This window comes from Myotis yumanensis, unplaced genomic scaffold (assembly GCF_028538775.1).
Source record: "Myotis yumanensis isolate MYYU_CA2020_CCGP unplaced genomic scaffold, mMyoYum1.0.hap1 SCAF_14, whole genome shotgun sequence".
NCBI classification, from domain to species: domain Eukaryota; kingdom Metazoa; phylum Chordata; class Mammalia; order Chiroptera; family Vespertilionidae; genus Myotis; species Myotis yumanensis.
In genome coordinates this window covers 27,315,030-27,334,304 of record NW_027223765.1, presented here as the reverse complement: position 1 = coordinate 27,334,304, position 19,275 = coordinate 27,315,030, and the positions used below count along the sequence as shown (strand labels likewise).

The window sequence follows — 19,275 nt, the reverse complement described above, 5'->3', positions numbered from 1 at the left end:
AGGATGCTGGGACCAGCACCCAGCTAAGCCCAGGCTACCAAGAAGACTACAACTGGGACTCTGCCCTCAGGTCTACAGGTAGAGGTGTGGAAACCCAGGCACTTCCATCCCTTTCCTCCCTGGCATCTTAGCTTTCTGGAGCCCATGGGGGCAGAACTGCACACAGCACAGGCGTGGTTTTCTGCTGGGGCTGAGAAAGGAAGAGCAATCCAGATGAGAAGGAATTAAGCGCTGTCGCTGAGCCTCTGCTTTGTCAAGCAGAGCCTCCTTGGGAATGGCTTGCTTTGTGCAGTTATACGTTATGACAATACTGTAATTGTTCTTTCAGTCTTTTCCAGATATTTAATAACAACGTTGAAGTGAGAGCCGCACGGGTCAGCCCTACTGCAGAATGAGCTTTGTTCTTATTGTCCTTTTCTGAATAGCTCTTGCTTTCGCCTGGCTGTTCCATGCCAGTGAGCCTTGATGGTGGAGGCCCCATACTGTTGCAAAGCAGCACCACCTACTCGGGGCAGAACATTCTAATTTGCTAAATGGTCCGATGCCCCTGTCTGTCTATAGCATCTGTATAAATGCACATGCAAGCATACACACTGACATACGCACGCTGGTCTCTCCCTCACTCCTCCTGTGCTACCCACACTACAAGCCCATGAATGGAAAGAATATCAAGTGCCCAGACTAGAGAAACCAGGTGATATACATATTTGGCCTATGCATTTGGGCAATTATTCCTGGCGAGGTGAGAAGTGAAATTTCCTAGGACCTCAGTTGACTAGAGTCATACCTGTTTAAAAATTTTTTTATTCTGAAAGCTCACAATAGTTGGCAAATGGGAGTCACTCTTTTTAGAATGCATGTGAGAGTGGACCAAGGACTAGGAAGCAGCAGTGCTCTGGGCTCTCCTCTCTCCTTGGAATGTTCCAGATGCCTGGAACATTGGGGAAGTCATTTCACCTCCCTGAGCCTCAGCTGCCAGGTCCATAAAATGGACCTAATTCACTGTCTTACTACGCTGAGACCTGTGAGTCTTTCTCTGAAAACATCTCTCAGAGGTCAGTTTTCAGGAACCAGTGGATTATTAACCAATGGATTATTGGGGGCATTTAGTGCAGGGGTCTCTTCGAAGCCTTCAAGTTCAGATAAGGTAAGGAAGAACTGCATTGTAATTCCGAACCCTCGTGATGTTGTGAGTGAAGGTGTCTGGGCAGGGCTTGGTGTAACTAAGGCGCCATGAAAGAGGGCAATGTAGCCCTGGCAGGCTGTGTCAGGGAGCAGCTTTGTACCTAATCCTGAGGGTTTGATAGTTGCTAAGGAACCATTGAGATGCAAATGAACTGGCAAATACTTAGCAGCAAGATATCAGAAAAGGGTGGGTAGGGGATGCTCTGAACAAGGTAGTCAGGTGAGTGAAAGGAAAATTACTTTCTTCTGATTGGAAAAAGGAAACCATGGGTTTTCATGCAGAGCAGTGGCTTTGTGTTACTGGGGGGAAAAATGTTCTCAGCTGGAAGTAGAGGAAAGAAAGTTGGATTCAAGAGCAGAGAACTTAGAAGGGCAAATGCAGTCTTCCTCTGATGTATTCTAAGCAGATTTTAGATGCTGCTCTCTCAAATTAGAAACAAACATCTAAGGTATAAGGAGACATCTGCAAAGGACTTTGAGGATCTGCCATCATTATACAGGTCTCAAAAACTACACAGAAAACTGTAAATAATCATTCTACTGATGCAAAATGGAAATTCCAGGCGAGACTAAGCCATGACTGATATGGTGAAAATGAGGGGAAATGAGATATCTCATTGTACCCATGAGTTTGCATTTCTTTCATTCTTGCTCTCTAATGGGCATCCAATGCAAATGCAAGGGTTAGGTTAAGGTGTTCTGGTTTCTGTGTCAGAACCCAGAGAATTGCAATGACCAGTACGGCTCTTCAATCACTGTTTTCCCACTTTGCCCAGAATAGAAACCCTCTTCCTTGAATCTAGTTAAGACATGACAGTCTTTTTCTTTAATTACAGCTGACCTTCAATATTGTATTAGTTTCAGGTATACAGATATTGGTTAGATGTTTATATCTCCCGATCACCTTGTAAGTCTAGTACTCACCTGGTACCACACATGGTTATTACAGCATATCCCTATGCTATACTTTACATCTCATGACTCTTTGGTAACTGCCAATTTGTACTTCTTACATCCTTCACCTTGTTTACCCAGTTCCCTACCCCTCCTCCCATCTGACAACCATGAGATGTGCTAGTCTTAACATCACTTTGCCTTTGGCCAACACTCTGCTGACTGTCTATTCATCATTTTGAGTTTGATCACCATGATCAGGAACATAGGGAACATCCTTATCAAGAAAGAAGCTGTCTGCCCAGCTATCTCCAGCTCTCCCTTCCTGGGTTTTTACTTTCCTATCATCTTCATTTTCCCTGGCTTTTCCCATATCTCCAACGAGGATCATCACAGCCACAGCCCCCTCCTTGTGCCTCCAGAGTCCATGTTCTCTCCTTTACTGCACACTCTAGCTCTCCAGTAGGTTCCATGATTCAGTTATGCAGGAAGGCTGAATGGGGATGGTAGACTGTTGCTTGTCCAGCACCCACTCCTGTTCCTTCTGGAAACAGTGCCCTGACATTTTTGTGGGGAGCCAGCACTTCCCCATCTCATGGCTCAGGTGAGTTTGGGATAACCTTCTATCCCCCAGTTTCCAGGAATGGGTAGTCATATGCCCCAAACCTAGCCAATGAGTGTGTTCCGTCATACTGATTCAAGGAAAGGCTTAGAACCCAAGGAGAACAAAGGAGACGAAACTTCCAGGGCTTACGCTAGAGCAATTGGAAGTGAGAATTTATCTTTCTGCTGAAGTTTCAAGAGGATGTGAGTTTGGGCTGCCAGCTGCCACATGACCATCTCGTGGAGAGCCTGCCCAAGGATGAATGAAGTCAATACAAAGGACCCTGTGCTGATTATTCTCCACTGTCCCTCCAGATCCACTCTCTACCTTTCTCTGCCCTCTGCTGTGCACAAGAGACTGACCCCTATGAACCAGGCTTCCGTGCCCTCTGCCTTCTTGTTGAGTTCATCCAATGGGAGGTGCTAGCAGGAGATGAGAAAGTGGAGAAAGAGTTTAGGGAATATGATGCCCTGCCCGCTTAGGCATGGTTTGGGCAGCAGCTGCATTCCTCTATGTCTACAGCCCCTGTCAAGGAGCCCTCTCCGGTGCTGCAGCTCTCGCTCTCCACTTGCCCCTTCTGGCCTTGGGAGTCATGGCTTCCCAGTATTGCCAGTCCCTATATGCATCCCCATCCTTATTGGTTCCCTTACCTCTCTTCATACCTCTGTAAAGAGTCTCTTCATTAAACTCCCCTTAATTAACCCTTTGAGAGTGCCGTCTGTTCTCTGCCAGCACCTCAGTTGACACCGACACAGAACTAAGGAACAAAAAAAGGGAGACTGAGTCCTGAGATAGCACTGTGTCCCCAAATACAATCAAAATTTCAGTCCCAAATTATCCAGTAATAACAAATACCAGTAATTACCCCTACCCTTTGTTTTCCTCTCACTTGAGGTAAACATCTGTCTCTTCATCCAAATATATGACTAATAAAATAGGTTAAAGCCCTTGATGAGAGCTGTGGATGTCCACCTTCATGGCACAGAGCGTAGAATACTATCAGTCCTTATTTCCCATTCCTGCCCACTGCCATCTCTATCTGACAAAGTTCTACCCATCCTCCATGGAGCTTCACCCTGTGTCTCTGCCTCTCTTTCTCTCTCTCTTATACACACTCACATACACACACACTCCTTCCTCAAATCCTTCCCATTGGAAGTAGGACCCTCCCACTTGGCTTCTCCTAGCAGCTAATGTGTAACTGCTACACCACATCTATCAGGCTCCATCATATGTCCTGTTACAGCTTGTAGTTTGCATGGCTCTGTCTCCCCCACCAGTCTGTTAAGAGGTAAGCTTCTTGAAGGAAAGTCTGTGTCTTCCTTACCTTCGTGTCTTCAGTTTCAAGTATAATGTTTCTCATGTGGATGCCCCATAACTGAGCTCTGTTGGTGTATTCATGACACTGATGGCTTCTAAGCAAAGCTGCCAGTTCTACCTCTCTGCTCCCACATCCCATTTGTCTCTTGCAGAATTTGGGCTCTCAAGTCTGGGAGTGGCTCAGCCCTCACTTGGACACCCCAAGATGGGACTCTTATCATCCCTCAAGGCAGCCTGTTCCATCTTGGTTTAGCTTGGCTAGAAAGAATTTCATAACCAAGCCAATATCTACCTCCCATGCAGAATAAAGCTAGGCTGCATGGTAAGACCACCCTTCAAGTATTCACAGAGGGGCCTTCCCTTCCCACCTTCTTCTCCATTTTAAGTTGCCCAAGCCTGCACCCATCATTCTCAGTCACAACACCCTCTTCCCTCCCTTTATAGCACCTTCCTGAAATTATATTCTACATTATTTGTTTTCTTAATGTCCGTGTCCCCCTCCACACTAGGATGCTAACCACTTTTCTGCTCCTAATTTTAGGATATTTTACTTATCAATAACAGACCAACCCAAAACTTACTAGTTTTAAACACAGACAACATTTACTTTGTTTATGAATCTGCAACTTAGAATGGGCTCAGGGAAGAAAGCCTGTCTCCTCCCACTTAGAGTCAGCAGGGATGGGCTGCAACCAACTGAAGACCCGCTCACTCAGATGTCTGACATTTGACGCTGGCTGTGGGCTGTGATCTGAGGTGTGGCTCTGGCTAGAACTGTACACATGGCCTCCCCATGTCACTTGGGCTTCCTCACAATGTGGTGACTGGGTCTCAAAGGCAAGCATCCTAGGAAAGAGAGAGAGCCATGCAGAAGCTGTAGCTAGCCTCTTCTATGATCTCAGCCCCAAAGTTATGCAGGATCACTTCTGGCACATTCTGTTCATTAAAGTGAGGTAGAGAGCCAACCCATATTTAAGGGGAGAAGAATGAGGCTTCATGCTTTGACTATCAAATAAGAATATCAAATAATTTGCAGACAAATGGTGATGGAAGAAGATGTGACACACAATACAATATACAGATGAGGCATTTTATAACTGTACACCTGAAAGCTATATAAGTTTAGTAACCAATGCCATCCCCAATAAATTCAATAAAAAAAGAAAAAACAACATTTTTTGCCCATCTGACAAAAAAAGTTTAAAAATCTACAGACATGTTTTAAATAATCATATGGGACATGATTTCAGGTTTTTAAGGTGCTCTGTTGATTTTCTTCTTCCTTTTTATTCATTAATACAACACACAATTATTGACACCACTGTGTGCCACATGCTGGGGATACCATGACAATTAAGATAAAGCCCACCCTTTAGCGGCTCACAGAGTGTAGGGTACTCAGTGAAGTCAACACACAACTATAGACCAGTGTGCAATGTGCTCCCATGGAAGAAGGCAGAGGCAGCTGTGGTGGGGACGGGTGAGCCATCTAATCTAGCCTGGGGCTGGGAGGAAGGAGATGACCACCATGGTGGATTCTAAAGAAAATTTTAGTGGTGGCCAACTAAAAGTCAACAGGAAGAACAAACAGGTGCAGACCCAGAGGTACATGGCAGCAGTGAAATCAGAAAAAGAAAAAAGATCAGGGTGTGCGGACCTGTGGTGTGTATGTGTGTGTGTGTGTGTGTGTGTGTGTGTACCTGTGCCTGCACGGAGCAGGGGAGGAAAGGAGACCCAGGTTGCAAGGGGTCTTGCATCAGTCCTGAAGGTGCTGGAAGACATTCACACATGTAGTGAGTGGGTAAAACACTAAGGTATAGGCTGACACCAAAGTATGGTCTGGCGTGTTCTCAGCACAGGTCCCTAGGCACCAGCCCAAAACTCAGTGGATTTCTGATGATCCCGAGACCTGCTTCCTTGCCCAAAGCTTATGGCTTGTGCTCCACTACTCAGACCATTTGGATGCATCCTTGGATGGGTGCTTTTTCATCAGTTCCTGATGAGGCTCCTCCCCTATCTCTGCCCCTCTCCAAGTTCACTACCCAACTCTAGACTCAGCATCCATGAGAAAGCCAAGGGCAAAGGTCCTAACTTGATGCGCTGGAAAAATAGCAAGCGGAAAACAACAGAACAATTAACTGCAGGGCCCAGCTGCCTCTCACAGATAAGGCATTTTTTCTGCCACCATGTCAATGAAGCTGCCCGCAATTATCCTGGCCCTCCTGTTCAGCCCTTTCCACAGGCACAGCCCCAAGGGGGCAGACCAGCGTCCAGTAAGATTAGGATGCTGAGGTCTCTCTCTCTCTCTCTCTCTCTCTCTCTCTCTCTCTCTCTCTCTCTCTCTCTTCCCCCTCCTCCCACATGTCCTTCCACACTCACAGCTGATACTAAACCCCACTGTCCTCCTCTGATGTCATGGCACCTGCATCTGGCCAGATGGGCAGAAGCAAGCAGAGCTCAAGAAGCAACAAGGCCCCAACTGGGGCAGGGTCCACCGGGCAGAAGCTGGGGACACCCCCAAAGGTGAACATCGCAGTTGGCCCTTCCTCTGGAACGTGGACCTGTGGAAGGAGCTCCAGGAGACCCACAGCAACCCTGCTCCCTACACATCCCCCATCACTAAGATCCAGGCACAGATGCCAAATTGCAACCATCTAAGCAACACAGCTCATCAAAGACAAGAGCCAGATGGACATGCAGCAGAAAGAAAACCAATAACGACCACAGTGGGGTTCTGAGTGGTGGAGGCGCATGGCAAAGGCCATGTACATACAGGAAAATGCAAACCGAGAAGGAAAAAAAATGTTCTTCCAGCTGCGGGCACAGGTGGGGGTAGTTCCAAAGAGCCTGGGAGAGCCTGGCCACAGGGACCCAGCGAGCAGACCAGAGCAGGACTGTGTGGTACCTTTGACAGCACCTGATAGAATGGTGCATAAACAGCTGGTGCTTAATAGGTGCTCCCTGATTTACTTCATGAATAAGCAACGTTAAATAGAAGAGGTGCTAAACTGGGAGGCAGAGAGCTGGGGCGCCATCCAATTTGTCAGAACCTCAGTTTGAATCTTGCGTCAGGAACTTAACGGCTCAAAGCCTCAGCTTCCTCACCTGTAAAATGGGGGAATAAATGCTTGGATATTAAGGGATGGGGATCAATACATATGAAGAGACCAGCATATAGTAAATACTCAATGGGCAGATGGGAGCTTATTCTAGCCCTGGCTCTAACGCTGCCAGCCTATAGGATTTCTAGAAAGTTTGTTCCCTTCCCTGAAACTTGTCTCCAGTGCTGCTCCAGACATGTCAGAGGCAAGGGGAGGAGCCTGACCCTTGTCCCCTGGAGCTCAAGCAGCCCCAGAATCAATCTCAGAGACTCAGAAGCTGGTGCCTGGCTACAGCCATGGCCCAGCTCCCTGGCCTGTCCCCGCCCCTCCTGGCCACCTGCCTCTGCCCATCTCTCTGCTCATTATCACCTCCACTGGGGGATGGAGAAGCAGGGTGAGGAAGTTAAATTCAAATCAGTCACTTTGTCACTTGCTGCCAGGAAGCTGGAGGGGAGAGAGGTGGGACGCAGAGCCTCAGGTGCAATCTGCAGGCAGAAATGAGTCCTGGTAATTCTCAGGAAATTTCCTCTACGTTTCCACGGGGGCCCAGTTCTGCTCCAGAGAACTCTGGAGCCTTCCAAGAGGGGGCAGAGCAGCCTCCTGAAGCAGCCGCTAATGGTGTTGTCTGGGATTTCACCTGACCTGAAGGGACACCTCTACTGGGACAGAGGAGAAAACAGAGCCACCTTCTGCATCACCTTTCCCCCCTTTTTTAGCAAATGGACCATCCTGAAGCCCCAATTATCAGCAGGGTCATTACCGTGAAGGACCCACCCACCCCATCTTTGCTCCAGACATCTTCCCACAGAGTGGATTAACACTCCCTGCTGGCTGGGGCATGAGTGAGCAGGTGAATAAGATGCTTTTTTCTCAGAAAGTTAGAGGCAAACCTACAAGTCAGTTGCACTGAGAGGCACCTGGCAGATCATTCTACATGGGACCAGCAGGGAATCTGGCCCCAATGCTGCCTGTACCCACCTACACAGTCCTGGGCCTGCTGCTGACCAGCAGGAGGGCACCAGGCTAAGACCCTTCTTGTTGCCGCCAACCTCACTGTTACTCACCTCTGATGTCCCAAAATTGGGGCCTGAGCTGTCCCTACAGAACCCCCACCAGCCTATGGGGACCCATGACACCCCCACAATTAGCCAGGAGGTCACCATGTTCCAGATTTTTCTCTACCAAAATTATCAACCTCCCACTGCTTGTACTCTGGGGGTGCCCCTCCCCAAGCCCCTGCTGCCCTCTCCACCATAATGAACCCTCCCCCAGTCTGGTCAGCAGTCAGAAAATGGGCGCAGGGAGGGAGAGAGCTACTTGTGCACCTGCTTGCTTCCTGTGTCTTAGGTCAGACGGAAAGCAGTTATCCATTAGCTAAGAAAAACCAACTCACCATGTCGGCCTCCCAGGAAAGTGTGTTCCCACCCCTCTAACCCCAAAGAAGTGACCAACAAAAGCCAGCAAGGTGGCTCAGACATCAGGCATCGGGGGTCTTTGGTGGAGCAGGTAGCCGTGACCTGGCCACTCAATGCACCCCCTCTAAGCACAGCCAAACACTGACCAGAGGGACCCGACTATCAACTGAAATGGAATCCCCTGCCAGGAAGAGGCTGAGGAGTTTCTCATGCAAAAGTTTGATTTTAAATATGAAATCTCTCCCAGGGCATTACTTCAATACTATGGTAATTTCCTCCGAAGGGCAGGCATCCCTGCTCTGTGTCTCCAGAACCCTTGGAGACATGGAAATCTGGTAGAAATATTCAGGTTGCTTAAGTTGCAAGTGCAGAAGAGGGAAACATAAAGTGAGCTCTTCCAAGGAAGCCAACTCCTAGAAGCCAGGTGCAAGGATGTGCTTAGACAGGCAGGTGGGGACAGGAAGGATGCTGTGTGTGCCCCTCCACAATGCAGAGGGCACTCAGGCCCAGCTCCTTTGGGGACACTTGTCTGTGATCATTTCTTCCTTGGGAGAGCTGGCCAGAGCCAAGATGCTCCCAGTCCTACTGGATTCCTCACCAGGAGCCATGCTGTGGTGCAGGTCTCCAGCCCTGCATCTGCATGAGTGTGGGGTGGCAATAAGGGTGGCAGGTGGGAGGAGGGGGGAAGGAAGAGAGCAGGAAACGGGTGCTTGAGCCCAAGTGTTGGGATTATCTGAACATTTCTCTCATCTCTTCTCCAAGACCATGGAAACTTGGAGTTCCCAGTAATCAATGGAGTACCAATGGCCAGTGGCCGAGTTAGCATCAGAATTCTTCCTACCCATGGATGCAGGCTGGTCTGAACCTTTCTTTCTTTGGGCAAAGCCTACTAAAGTGGCACAGTAAGGAGGCGGGGGCAGGGGGGAGGGGGTGTAAGAACATAGATAGACTCCAGAACTTGACTGCCTGGGTTCTAATGCAGGCTACTTTACTAGCAATGTGACCTTACCAAACCACTCACCTACTCTGTATCTCAGTCATCTCATCTGAAAATTAGGAGAAGGGGGTGGATAATAATAATAAATAATAATATCTACCTGATAGGATATAAGGAGGAAGTGGATTCATTTATGTGAAACACCTAGAACAGCACCTAGTGTTAAGTGTTAGCTATTATCAGTAGTTAAAACAAACAAAAACCACCGAACTGGTGCCAGGCTGCCTACATCTGAATCACTGGGGCCCTTTGTTAAAAAGTCAGGTAACCCAGGTCATTCCAACTCAGCAAATGCAAAGCAGGGCAAGACCTGCCCGGGATTTCTGAGCGCAGCCTCGTTTAGAATTATTCCCCTGCGCAGTGTTTCCAGGAAGCACCTGCATCGGAATCTTCTAGAGGCCAGAGGACCTATTTCAGGGTCCATTCAGACCTACTGAACTTTGGGGTTAGAGCCCACGAGTCGGTAGTAAATTGCCCAGGTGACATACAGGCTTCCTGAAGCCAGAGAACCACTGCCTGAGATGATGTTCTCCTCTTCTGCCTTTCAAAACTGCCTCCACCCTTTGCCCGTGCTGGAAAAATACTATGCCCCTGAAGCTTAGTGTCACTAAGAACTCGTAGGGATTAGCTGTAGACGATTTTTTAAATTTTATCATGTGAATGCATCTTTGACTTTAAAAACACCTTTTGAAAAAAAAACTAGTACAGGCTTATCCGCATACTGTGTGTTACTCATCCAACTTCTAAGGTTGGAATAGACGAGCATCATGAACCACTGTACAAAGAAAGGCACTATGGCAGGTGCACTGGTGACTGTCCCAAGTGACAGAGTTGGGAGATGAAGCCAGAGGTAGAGTCCTATGGCTTAATGATCCAGCCATCCGTCTCCACCCCAGTTGATTCCAGCCCCAATCCTCATGGTCAGATCCAAGTCCTGACCCTGCAATTCCTTCCACTGCCCCAAGTTCATGAAATCCAGTCAACCAGCTATAGAATCAGTAGTTTCCAGTGAATGGGTGGGTCCACGCACTAGATACAGAGAAAGAGGTCACGGTGCCCTCGTACATCCCCTGGTACCCTTCCTCATTGGTCCAATTTGCTTTATCAAAGACTAGAGGCCCAGTGCACGAATTCATGCACCAGTGGGGTCCCTTGGCCCGGCCTGCAGGATTGGGCCAAAACCAGCTCTCCGACATCCCCTGAGGAGTCCCAGATTGCGAGAGGGCACAGGCCAGGCCGAGGGACCCCACCAGTGCATGATCGGGGCTAGGAAGGGACACGGGAGGTTGGTCAGCTGGGGAGGGACCATGGGAGGGCTCCAGGGCATGTCCAGCCCATCTCTCCCTCAGTCCCAATCGGTCAGACCCCAGCAGCAAGCTAACCTACCGGTTGTAGCTTCTGCCCCCTGGTGGTCAGTGCATGTCATAGTGAGCAGTTGAGTGGCCTTAGCATATCATCAGCATATTATGCTTTGATTGGTTGAACAGCCCACCAGACAACTGGACACTAGCATATTAGGCTTTTATTATATAGGATTATTTCTTGGTGGACGGAATGTAAAAAGGTGCCATCCCATGTCTCCGCCTCATGGGCTTTTCCCAAAGCACACCTTGGCAATTAGGACCCATCCTTGTGAGGGGCCATGGTAGGGACTCTGAGATGTGAGTCTGGGTCTGCACAGGTCAACCAAAGGCAGGAGGGGCCGGGGCAGAATCCGATATGGGCCGGTAGGCCCTCCCTCTGCTCCTGGGCATCACTAGCTGCTGGCAGCTCTGCTCTGCCAACCCAGAAGGTTTGGGCTGTGGCTGGGTCCAGACCCCTGCATCTGTTTAAATCGCCAAGCCTTTTCTCAAGCAATTGCCCAGAGCTGTGCTGACATACCTCACCAGCATCCCACTCGCTGGCTGGAGGGGCGTCCCTGAGTAATAGCGACCTTTTCACAATGCACAGAAAATAAAATCAGATCATGGGTAGGATTTTCTCAAATTTGCTTTCTTCTCCCAGACATTTTTTTTAAACCTTTGGCGCCTGCTACTGCTTGCCAGCTCAGGCGCGCGCATTCATGGACACCAAAATAGACGCACACTCAGCAAACAAATATTAACAGAAAAATGCAGAAATAACCAATCACTGTCTGGCTTGGTGGCCTGTGGTAGACACATCAGCTGTTTTCACCACGATGTAATGAAGAGTTAACTATGTACAATGGAATTCGGTGCCCTTGCATTTCAAGGTGGGGTATGCCACAAAGGGGGTACAGTAACTCCGGAGTATACTCTCATGGGTCAGCAGCTCCTACTGAGAACTCGCTATCTGCCAAGCCCTAGAAATTTACCGCCAAATCAAGCACGTGTGCACATTCAAGGGTGCCAAGCCCAGGACTTCACTCTAGACACACCAAAGAGCAGATTTCCTGGGAGTATTCTGGGCAGCCAGTGTCCAAACACTGAGGCCACCTGCAGGTGCATGATCAGTTACGGGTACAGGGGGTGGGGCTGGGGCTGGGAGAAGGCTATTAGCATTAGTGGTCAGTGGTTCTGGATTGGTGCCTTCCAGAAGGGCCAACACGCTTGGTCCAGAGAAATTCCCTTTGAGGAAGGAGTGTCTGCTGCCAGTCCAACATGTCCCTGCTGCTGCAGAAGCACCTCGAGAGAAGCCAGGGCTCCTACCCCTGTTCCTGAAGGGCAGCTCTGAGAATGCCGGCAATTGCCTTCCCTCCATAGATCATCAGCAGCCCGTTCTCCACAAGCTCTCGGACACAAAGTGAAAAGACAAGGGCTTGAAGGAGACTGTTGTTTGTCCAGAGGCTGAGGATGGAGGCCTGGCTATGTGGCTAGTGGATGTCAGCATCTCTGCCTCTACAACCTGCCCTCCTCCCCTCTGAAAATAGACTTAGAAATCCCCCAGAGAGCCTTTTTCCTGCAGTGCCATCTCTCTCTCTCCCAACAGAACAGAGCCACACCATCAACTGGAAGTGGGGAAGGGGCTGGAAGAGGAGAGATGGGTGCTCTCTTTCAATGTGAGGTTCCCACACCCCAGGTAAACTAGCCCCTGCCTTCTTTCCTTCCACCCAGGTGGGGGTGGGGGATCTCACAGGGCCCTGCCTGCCTCTGGCCACCTCTCTCCACCTGGTCCTACAGCTGCCCCTGTCCCTTTGTCCCTGCCCTGGCCTGGGCTAAGGATCTGGCTAGTCTTTGAGCTGCTTGCCCTGGGTGACAAGGCCCCACTAAAATTCCACCCAAGACCCCCAGGGGAAAGAAAACAGACAGACAGTCATATACATGGCTGAACCAGCAAGGAGAGGACCCCCATGGCCACAGCAGAGTTTGGGTAGGATCTGCTGTCTGTGTAAGCAGCTCATTGATTCACTTTTCTGATAATTATTCCTCACTCATCACAAACGGAATGACGCTGGCCCCAGCCCAGCCAGGCAGGCGGGAAGGCGGCTCTGTGTGAGGAGAGTAGAAAATGAACCTGCCTATGTTCATTTGAGGAGAGGAAGGAGTGAATGGTGTGTACTATCCCTGTGCGCTGGGCAGGGACCATGGGGCTGCTTTAATATTCTGCTGAATGTGGTGTTTCTTTTAACCCTTGCTGGAGAGGTTTTCAGCCCAGAAAGCCTCCTTCCTGCCAGGCTGCCGGCAAAGTTTCTGGGCTGCTCCAAGAGAAGGGCCACAGCCCACACGGCATGGGCTGCTCCAGATGACCCGGATGACAGGGGTTGTATACAGAGCTAGGCAGGCACAATGGCACCCTCCTGCACACAGAACAGAGCCACACGGGACAGGGAGCTCTGGCTACCAGAGGAGTCTAAGGAGGAAACCACACTGCCAGACACCTGGTGTGTTCCCACACATTTGCTCTCCAAACAATTTCGTTCCCAGGCATGTGCCCTCCTTCGCTGATGGAGAATCAATGCCAAGACCAAGCTCCCAAAGCCGGCACCTATCTGCTCTCAGAGGCGCGGAGGGGCAGGCAGGTCGCAGGGCCCCAGAGCTTTGCCCCTTGCAAATGCTCGCTGACCCAGGGCTGGCTGACCGTTTTGGAAGTGTCCATCGTCTTGCTTGTCCTGTTTCAACTGCTCCCGCACTGGCCCCAATAAGTCCAACCCAAGCACCCTGCTCCACCCGGCTCCAGGCCCTGCCCTATCCAAAAAGCGACCCCCTCCTCACAGAACAGCTAGGAAAAGCAGTGGTAGGCGAGGGCAGACAAAAAGCCACCTTCAAAAAGCAAGTGAGAGCTTTCTAGGCATTCATCGCAGCACCCCCGTGCCGCCGCCAAACGAAGGCGGGATCTGGGGTCTTCGCAGGAAGGCAAGGGGATCCCGGCCCCTCTTGGGGCCCTGAATGCCCAGTTTTGCTTCGAGAAAGGCAGTGCTTTTTGGAAGGGTCAGGGGCGCCGAACCGCTGTGGGCATCTGAAGGGTTCTACTGGGCAACCGGTATGGGAAGGAGCTCCCAACTTGCGAGGAGGCTTGGGCGTCTGGAGCTGCGCCCCTTCGGCACCGAGTCCCCTGGAGTTCCACCCCGGGTCCGCCCCGGGAAGTGCGGCTGTGAGCTGGGCTTCCGCGCCGCCTCACCCCCACCCTGGCAACTCAACTCCGTGCAGAGGCCGAGCTGGGCTCCCAGGAAGGAGCCACCGCTGCCTCCCCGCTGAGAGGAAGGGGAGGGAGACGGGCGGGGGCGGGGAGCGGGGCAGGGATTTCCCACGGGGATTCGCAGACGCCGCGGGGGCGCGGGTGCTCCGGGGGCGCCCGGTGAGGTGCCCGGAGCGCGCTTTCCTCCACAGCTGGGCACAGCCCAGGCTGAAGCGGCGGGGAAAGTGTCGCTGCCCGTCGGCTCCCGGCCACTGAGTCCCCTTCCCTGGGCTGAGGGGACGCCGGGCGAGTTTCGGAGGACCGGGCGCCCACCCCACCCCAGCTCCCAGGCTCGAGAGGCGACAAAGGTGTCCACCTCTCCCCAGCTGACACAAGAAAGATGAAGCCCGACAGGCTCCCGGATTGCCAGGCTGCCCCCGAGAGTACGGGGCCACTTTCGGGGTACGGGGCAGCGCTGGCCCGCCGAGGCCAGAGTCCGGGAGCCCGCGAACGCCGAAGGGAGTAAACGGAGAGGTGGCGCGCGGCCGCCTAAGCGCATCCGTGCCCGGGATAAGCAGGGAGCGGACCCACGCCCGCACTCCAGGGGCGCATGGTCCAAGGCGGGGGCCCCTTCTTCTCCAACGCCCCGCTCCGCCCGGAACGAAGGAGCCTGCACCGCAATGCAGCGACTCCGCGCTCTCCTAGCCGAGGCAGCGGGAGACCGTGGCTGCCAGGGAGCGCCGGGCGCGGGAGCAAAGGGACTCCGAAAGCCGCCCGGGGACGCGCCGGGGGGGGGGGTGCCGCCCCAGCCCCGCTCTCGGCCGCGGCCGAGGCTCCGGAACAGCCTGCCCTCGGGTAGCGGGATGCGAGCGCCCCGAAGCTGCCGGAGAAGCCCCGGGATCCGGCCGCCAGCAGCCAACTTGCTCCGCGGAGGGTACGTTACCTTCCATCGCGGCCGCTGCGGATGCCAGGAGGAGCAGCAGCAGACAATCCGGGGCCATCGCCGGCCGGCGGCCCCCAGGCCGAGCCCGAGCCGAAGCGGCCGCGCGGGGAGGGCGCCGCGTCCCGGGGCGCCGCTGCGCTCCCCGCCGGGGGCTTCTCCGTATCCTTTCGCGCTCTCGCTGGGACCGGACTGACCGGAGCGCGGCGTGGGCGGGAGTGTGCGCGCGTGGGGCGGTGCGGGCGCGCGTGGGTGTGGGTGTGCATGTGTGTGTGTGTGTTTATGGGAGAGGTGGGTGTGTGCGTGCGCGTGTGAAAGAGAGAGGGCGAAGGAGTGCGAGCTGGGGAGAGCGCGAGAGTGCGTATGCGTCCTGCTGTCACATTGCGAGCTACAGCGGAGCCTACGTGAGGACGGAGCCGGCCAGACTGACGCGGGAGGGAGCGGGATCCCCCACCATCAGCTCTCTCCCCACCCCTAACACCTCCTGTCCAATCAAGGAATCAAACCTGCAAAAATCTCTCGTCCAATCAGGCGCGAGCACCTCCTCACACTGGCATTGTTAGTTTAAGAAAAACTTTTGCTCGCAAGAGAGGGCTGGGAAGGCGCTAGGAGGGGTCCGGGCTCCCCCTCGTGGTACTCCCGGAGAACCGCACCGGCCGGCCCCAGCTCTCCAAGCCCCCATGGGTCTAGCGAAGGAGAAGGCCTTTCCCTTTATAGCCCAGCAGTTCTGGGTGAGCTTTAAATAATCAAATTTATCTTATTTCATTTTCCCCGACTACCCTATTTAGTGCAACCCCGTGGCACACCCTGGCCCTCCTTTCCATATATTTCACTTTCTAACTGTGGCTTTTACTAGTCAATTATGTTTATTGCAAACCCCCCCCCCCTTTCCCCGTTAGAATGGGGTCTTCATTCTTGGGATTGGTGTGTTTTGTTCACTACAAAATCCCCCATGCCTAGAACAGTGTCTGGCCTGCAGAAAGTGATGAAATGTACCTGTTCAATGAATGGCCAAGGTTCAGAGAACCTTGCTGCTGCTCCAGTGTGTGCAGCAACTGGAAACGCTTTCTGTCCGGATGCAGCTCTCGTCCTCCAGAAGTCTGGCTGCCTTAAATGTGACTTCTGAAAGCATTCTGTGAGCTTCCACAGAGGGCCCTGACCCCAGAAGACGGATTTGGTGGGGGAGACCAATAGCCACACAGGCTACAAAAAGTGGCGAATGCAAAAGGGCCAGCAGAGGGTTAGGCCTGGGGAGGCGCACGCAGGAAGGCACCATTACTGTGGGTGAGAACATGGGTTGGAAGGGTGCACATAGACAGCAACAGAGGGACAGGCCATTGGAGGTGAGAGTGACTCTCTCAGCTCCCACAACTCTGCTTTCTTTTCCTGTCTCTGGAGACAGCCAGTGTTCTAGACCAAGGACCCACCTTGAGGGTGGAATGTTATACTAGAGACCGGACCTCACCCCATCACCCCCACCCCAGACCTGATGATGGTCTGGTCTTACAGTGGAGGCAGCTGTCTTTTCTCAGCCGGCCAAGCCTTTCCCAGAGTTGTTAATGAGCTAACAGTGGGCAGATGCGATGACCCCGCCCAGACTCCCCACCCTCCTTTTTGAGTTTTGCTAAATCTGTTTCCCACCCTGTCCTGCATGTGTAGTGTCTAGTTTGCTGGGACCACACACCCCTCAGTCACAGCCAGACTCCCCTTCCTGACACTGCTTTGCTTCCCTAATACAGTGGGGCCTTGACTTATGAGTTTAATTCTATCCGAGACCGAGCTCGTTAAGGAGCTCGTTAACTCAAATTACTTTGTCAACTCAAAACAAAAAATCAGCGGAGAGACAGCTGGTATCTCAAAAAACTCGTTAGTCCTAAGTCAAGGCCCCACTGTATGACTCTGGCTGCCTCCTTCTCCCCCTCCCTTCATTCCTCCCTGCCTCAGCACCTGAAGGGAAGATCCTGTTGGCCTCCACTCTCTTATCATCCTCCACGCCATGCCAGCTGCCCTCGGCCCGCCACACACCAGCAACTGTGTCCTGACATCTCTGGGACCATCACCCTGGGATGATCCACTTTACTTCCAGTTACCCATTGTCCTGGGCCCTCAGCACCTTCTGATCTCAGTTCTCCTGGACTCTTGCCTCAGTTTCCACAGCCCTGGTTCTCCTCCTCCCTGTCATTCTACTTCTAAGTGTCCCCTCTGTTCCCCCTTCAACTCTCAAAAGGGGTTTCCCTTGAGCTTTGTCCTTGGAACTTCTGCTCCCCAGGCCCATAAACAATTATTTGGCAGCTCCACCTGCTCTTCTGCCTCCAGTGCTCCCCTCATAGATGGATGGTGGATGGATGCATGAGTCTCAGACTCCTCTCCTTCACTATACCACAGTTTTTTGAGGGGCATGTTGGCCAAAGCCCCTTCTGCCACATCCTCCTCCCCATGCCCTTGTCTTAAGGCCGTGAGCCTGTCCCAGTTTCAGCCCACACTGCCTTCCCCTGGACAACTGGAGCGTCTCAGAATGGTCACCCAGCCTCCATCCCCGCCCCTTTCTAATCCTTCTGCGTTTCTGCCAAACTATTCTTTCTCAAGCCAAGCTTGATCTTATCTTTTCCCAGCACACAAAGCTAGTGGCTCCTCATTGTCTGCCTGAAGAAAGACCAACCACTCTGGCATAGATAGCATCCATACGCTCCTGCCTTCTCAGCCCCAACTCTGCCCTGCCAGCCTCCCTCTGGGACTGGGCTGCTCAGCCAGCTTGATCCCCTCACCATCCTCACATCTACACCCATACCCAGGCTCTCCTTTCCTTGCACCCAGCTGCTCATGCACTCACGCACTTACTCAACAAGTATATGTTCAGAACTCATTAGGAGCCAGGCAGGCCCTGCTCTAGGCTATGGGGAGGGACATAGGCCCTGCTCAGAGGGAACTTAAAGTGTGGTGGAGGATGACAAGAGGCATAGTATGTCTGGTAGTGAAAAGGACTAGAGAATAAATAAGTTAACAGCAATTGTAGGTAGTTAAGGACTAGAGAATAAAGCAAATTAAATAGCAATTGTAGGTAGTTAATCATGAAGAAAATGACTATTTGAAAGGGCGAGGGCTATGCCCTCCATCTTGCCTGTATCCTCCATGTTGGGGCCACGTGCGGCCTTCTTCCCGGAAGCCCGGGCCTCTGCTGGCCACGCCCGGGATTTTAAACTAACCAATGACAATCAAGGGAAGTGCGCGCCATAGATATGACCACATCCTGTGTAACAGGACCCGGCTTGCACCTGGCCAATTGGCAGAGCACAGTCCTTTCTCCTCCCCTTACTCCGACCCCCCCCCCCCCCCCTATATAACTGGTCTCTGGGCGGGGTTGGCTCTCTCTTGGCCACTTGGCTAGCCGATGTGTCGGTGAGTCTGGTGGATGGAGAGCTCAAGCTAGCTTGAAATACAGATTCTTATGCTTTTGCATCGGATTGGATGGCTCCCTGATGTGGTTTCTTGGGAATCTTGAAATCTGGGCATAACATATTTATTGAGCACCTTCTGCATACGGAAAGCCAGTAGCTCCTCACTGTCTGCTAAAGAAAGACCAACCACTCTAGGTGGCATCCAGATTCCTGAAATGCACTTCACTGGACGTTTACATACAAAAACTGAACTGAAATGAATTGGATTTCCTGCCTTCTACTTCTACCCAAAGCGTCCTCTCCCAGGAAGCCTTGGTGTCCCTCCCCTGGTTCCTCCCACCCATAGTTTCATGCTTCATCCCTGCGTGGCTTCTGAGTGGCTCTTCCAGACCTGGCTGAAAGCAGAACTGACATTAATCAGCCAAACAACATCACTCCTGGGAGGACCAGGGGAGACCAAAGTACAGAGATTCGAGGACAATCCCACTAAGGCAGGGGTGGGCAAACTTTTTGACTCTGAGGGCCACAATGGGCTCTTAAACTGGACCGGAGGGCCGGAACAAAAGCATGGATGGAGTGTTTGTGTGAACTAATATAAATTCAAAGTAAACATCATTACATAAAAGGGTACGGTCTTTTTTTTTTTTTTTTTTAGTTTTATTCATTTCAAACATCCGGCCCGCGGGCCGTAGTTTGCCCATGGCTGCACTAAGGTCTTTCAATCTGTGCAGGAAAATTATACAAGAATCACCGACTTCACATCTTCTGATCCCCAGGCTTCACCCCAGGGATTTTAAGTCAGTGGGAATGAGGTAGGCCCACAAATGTGATTGTATGCCCTCACTACCC

General features: G+C 51.8%; 1 protein-coding gene across 1 annotated transcript in view; it reads right to left on the bottom strand.

Annotated features, from left to right (window-relative positions):
- EPHB1 (EPH receptor B1) overlaps positions 1-15,426 on the bottom strand; it is a 409,554-nt gene extending 394,128 nt beyond the window's left edge. Inside the window, exon 1 of the mRNA XM_070433462.1 lies at positions 15,035-15,426. Coding sequence (XP_070289563.1) covers positions 15,035-15,092 — 58 coding nt within the window. The 5' untranslated portion in view covers positions 15,093-15,426. The remainder of the gene's footprint in view (positions 1-15,034) is intronic.
- Between the last annotated feature and the right edge of the window lie 3,849 nt (positions 15,427-19,275).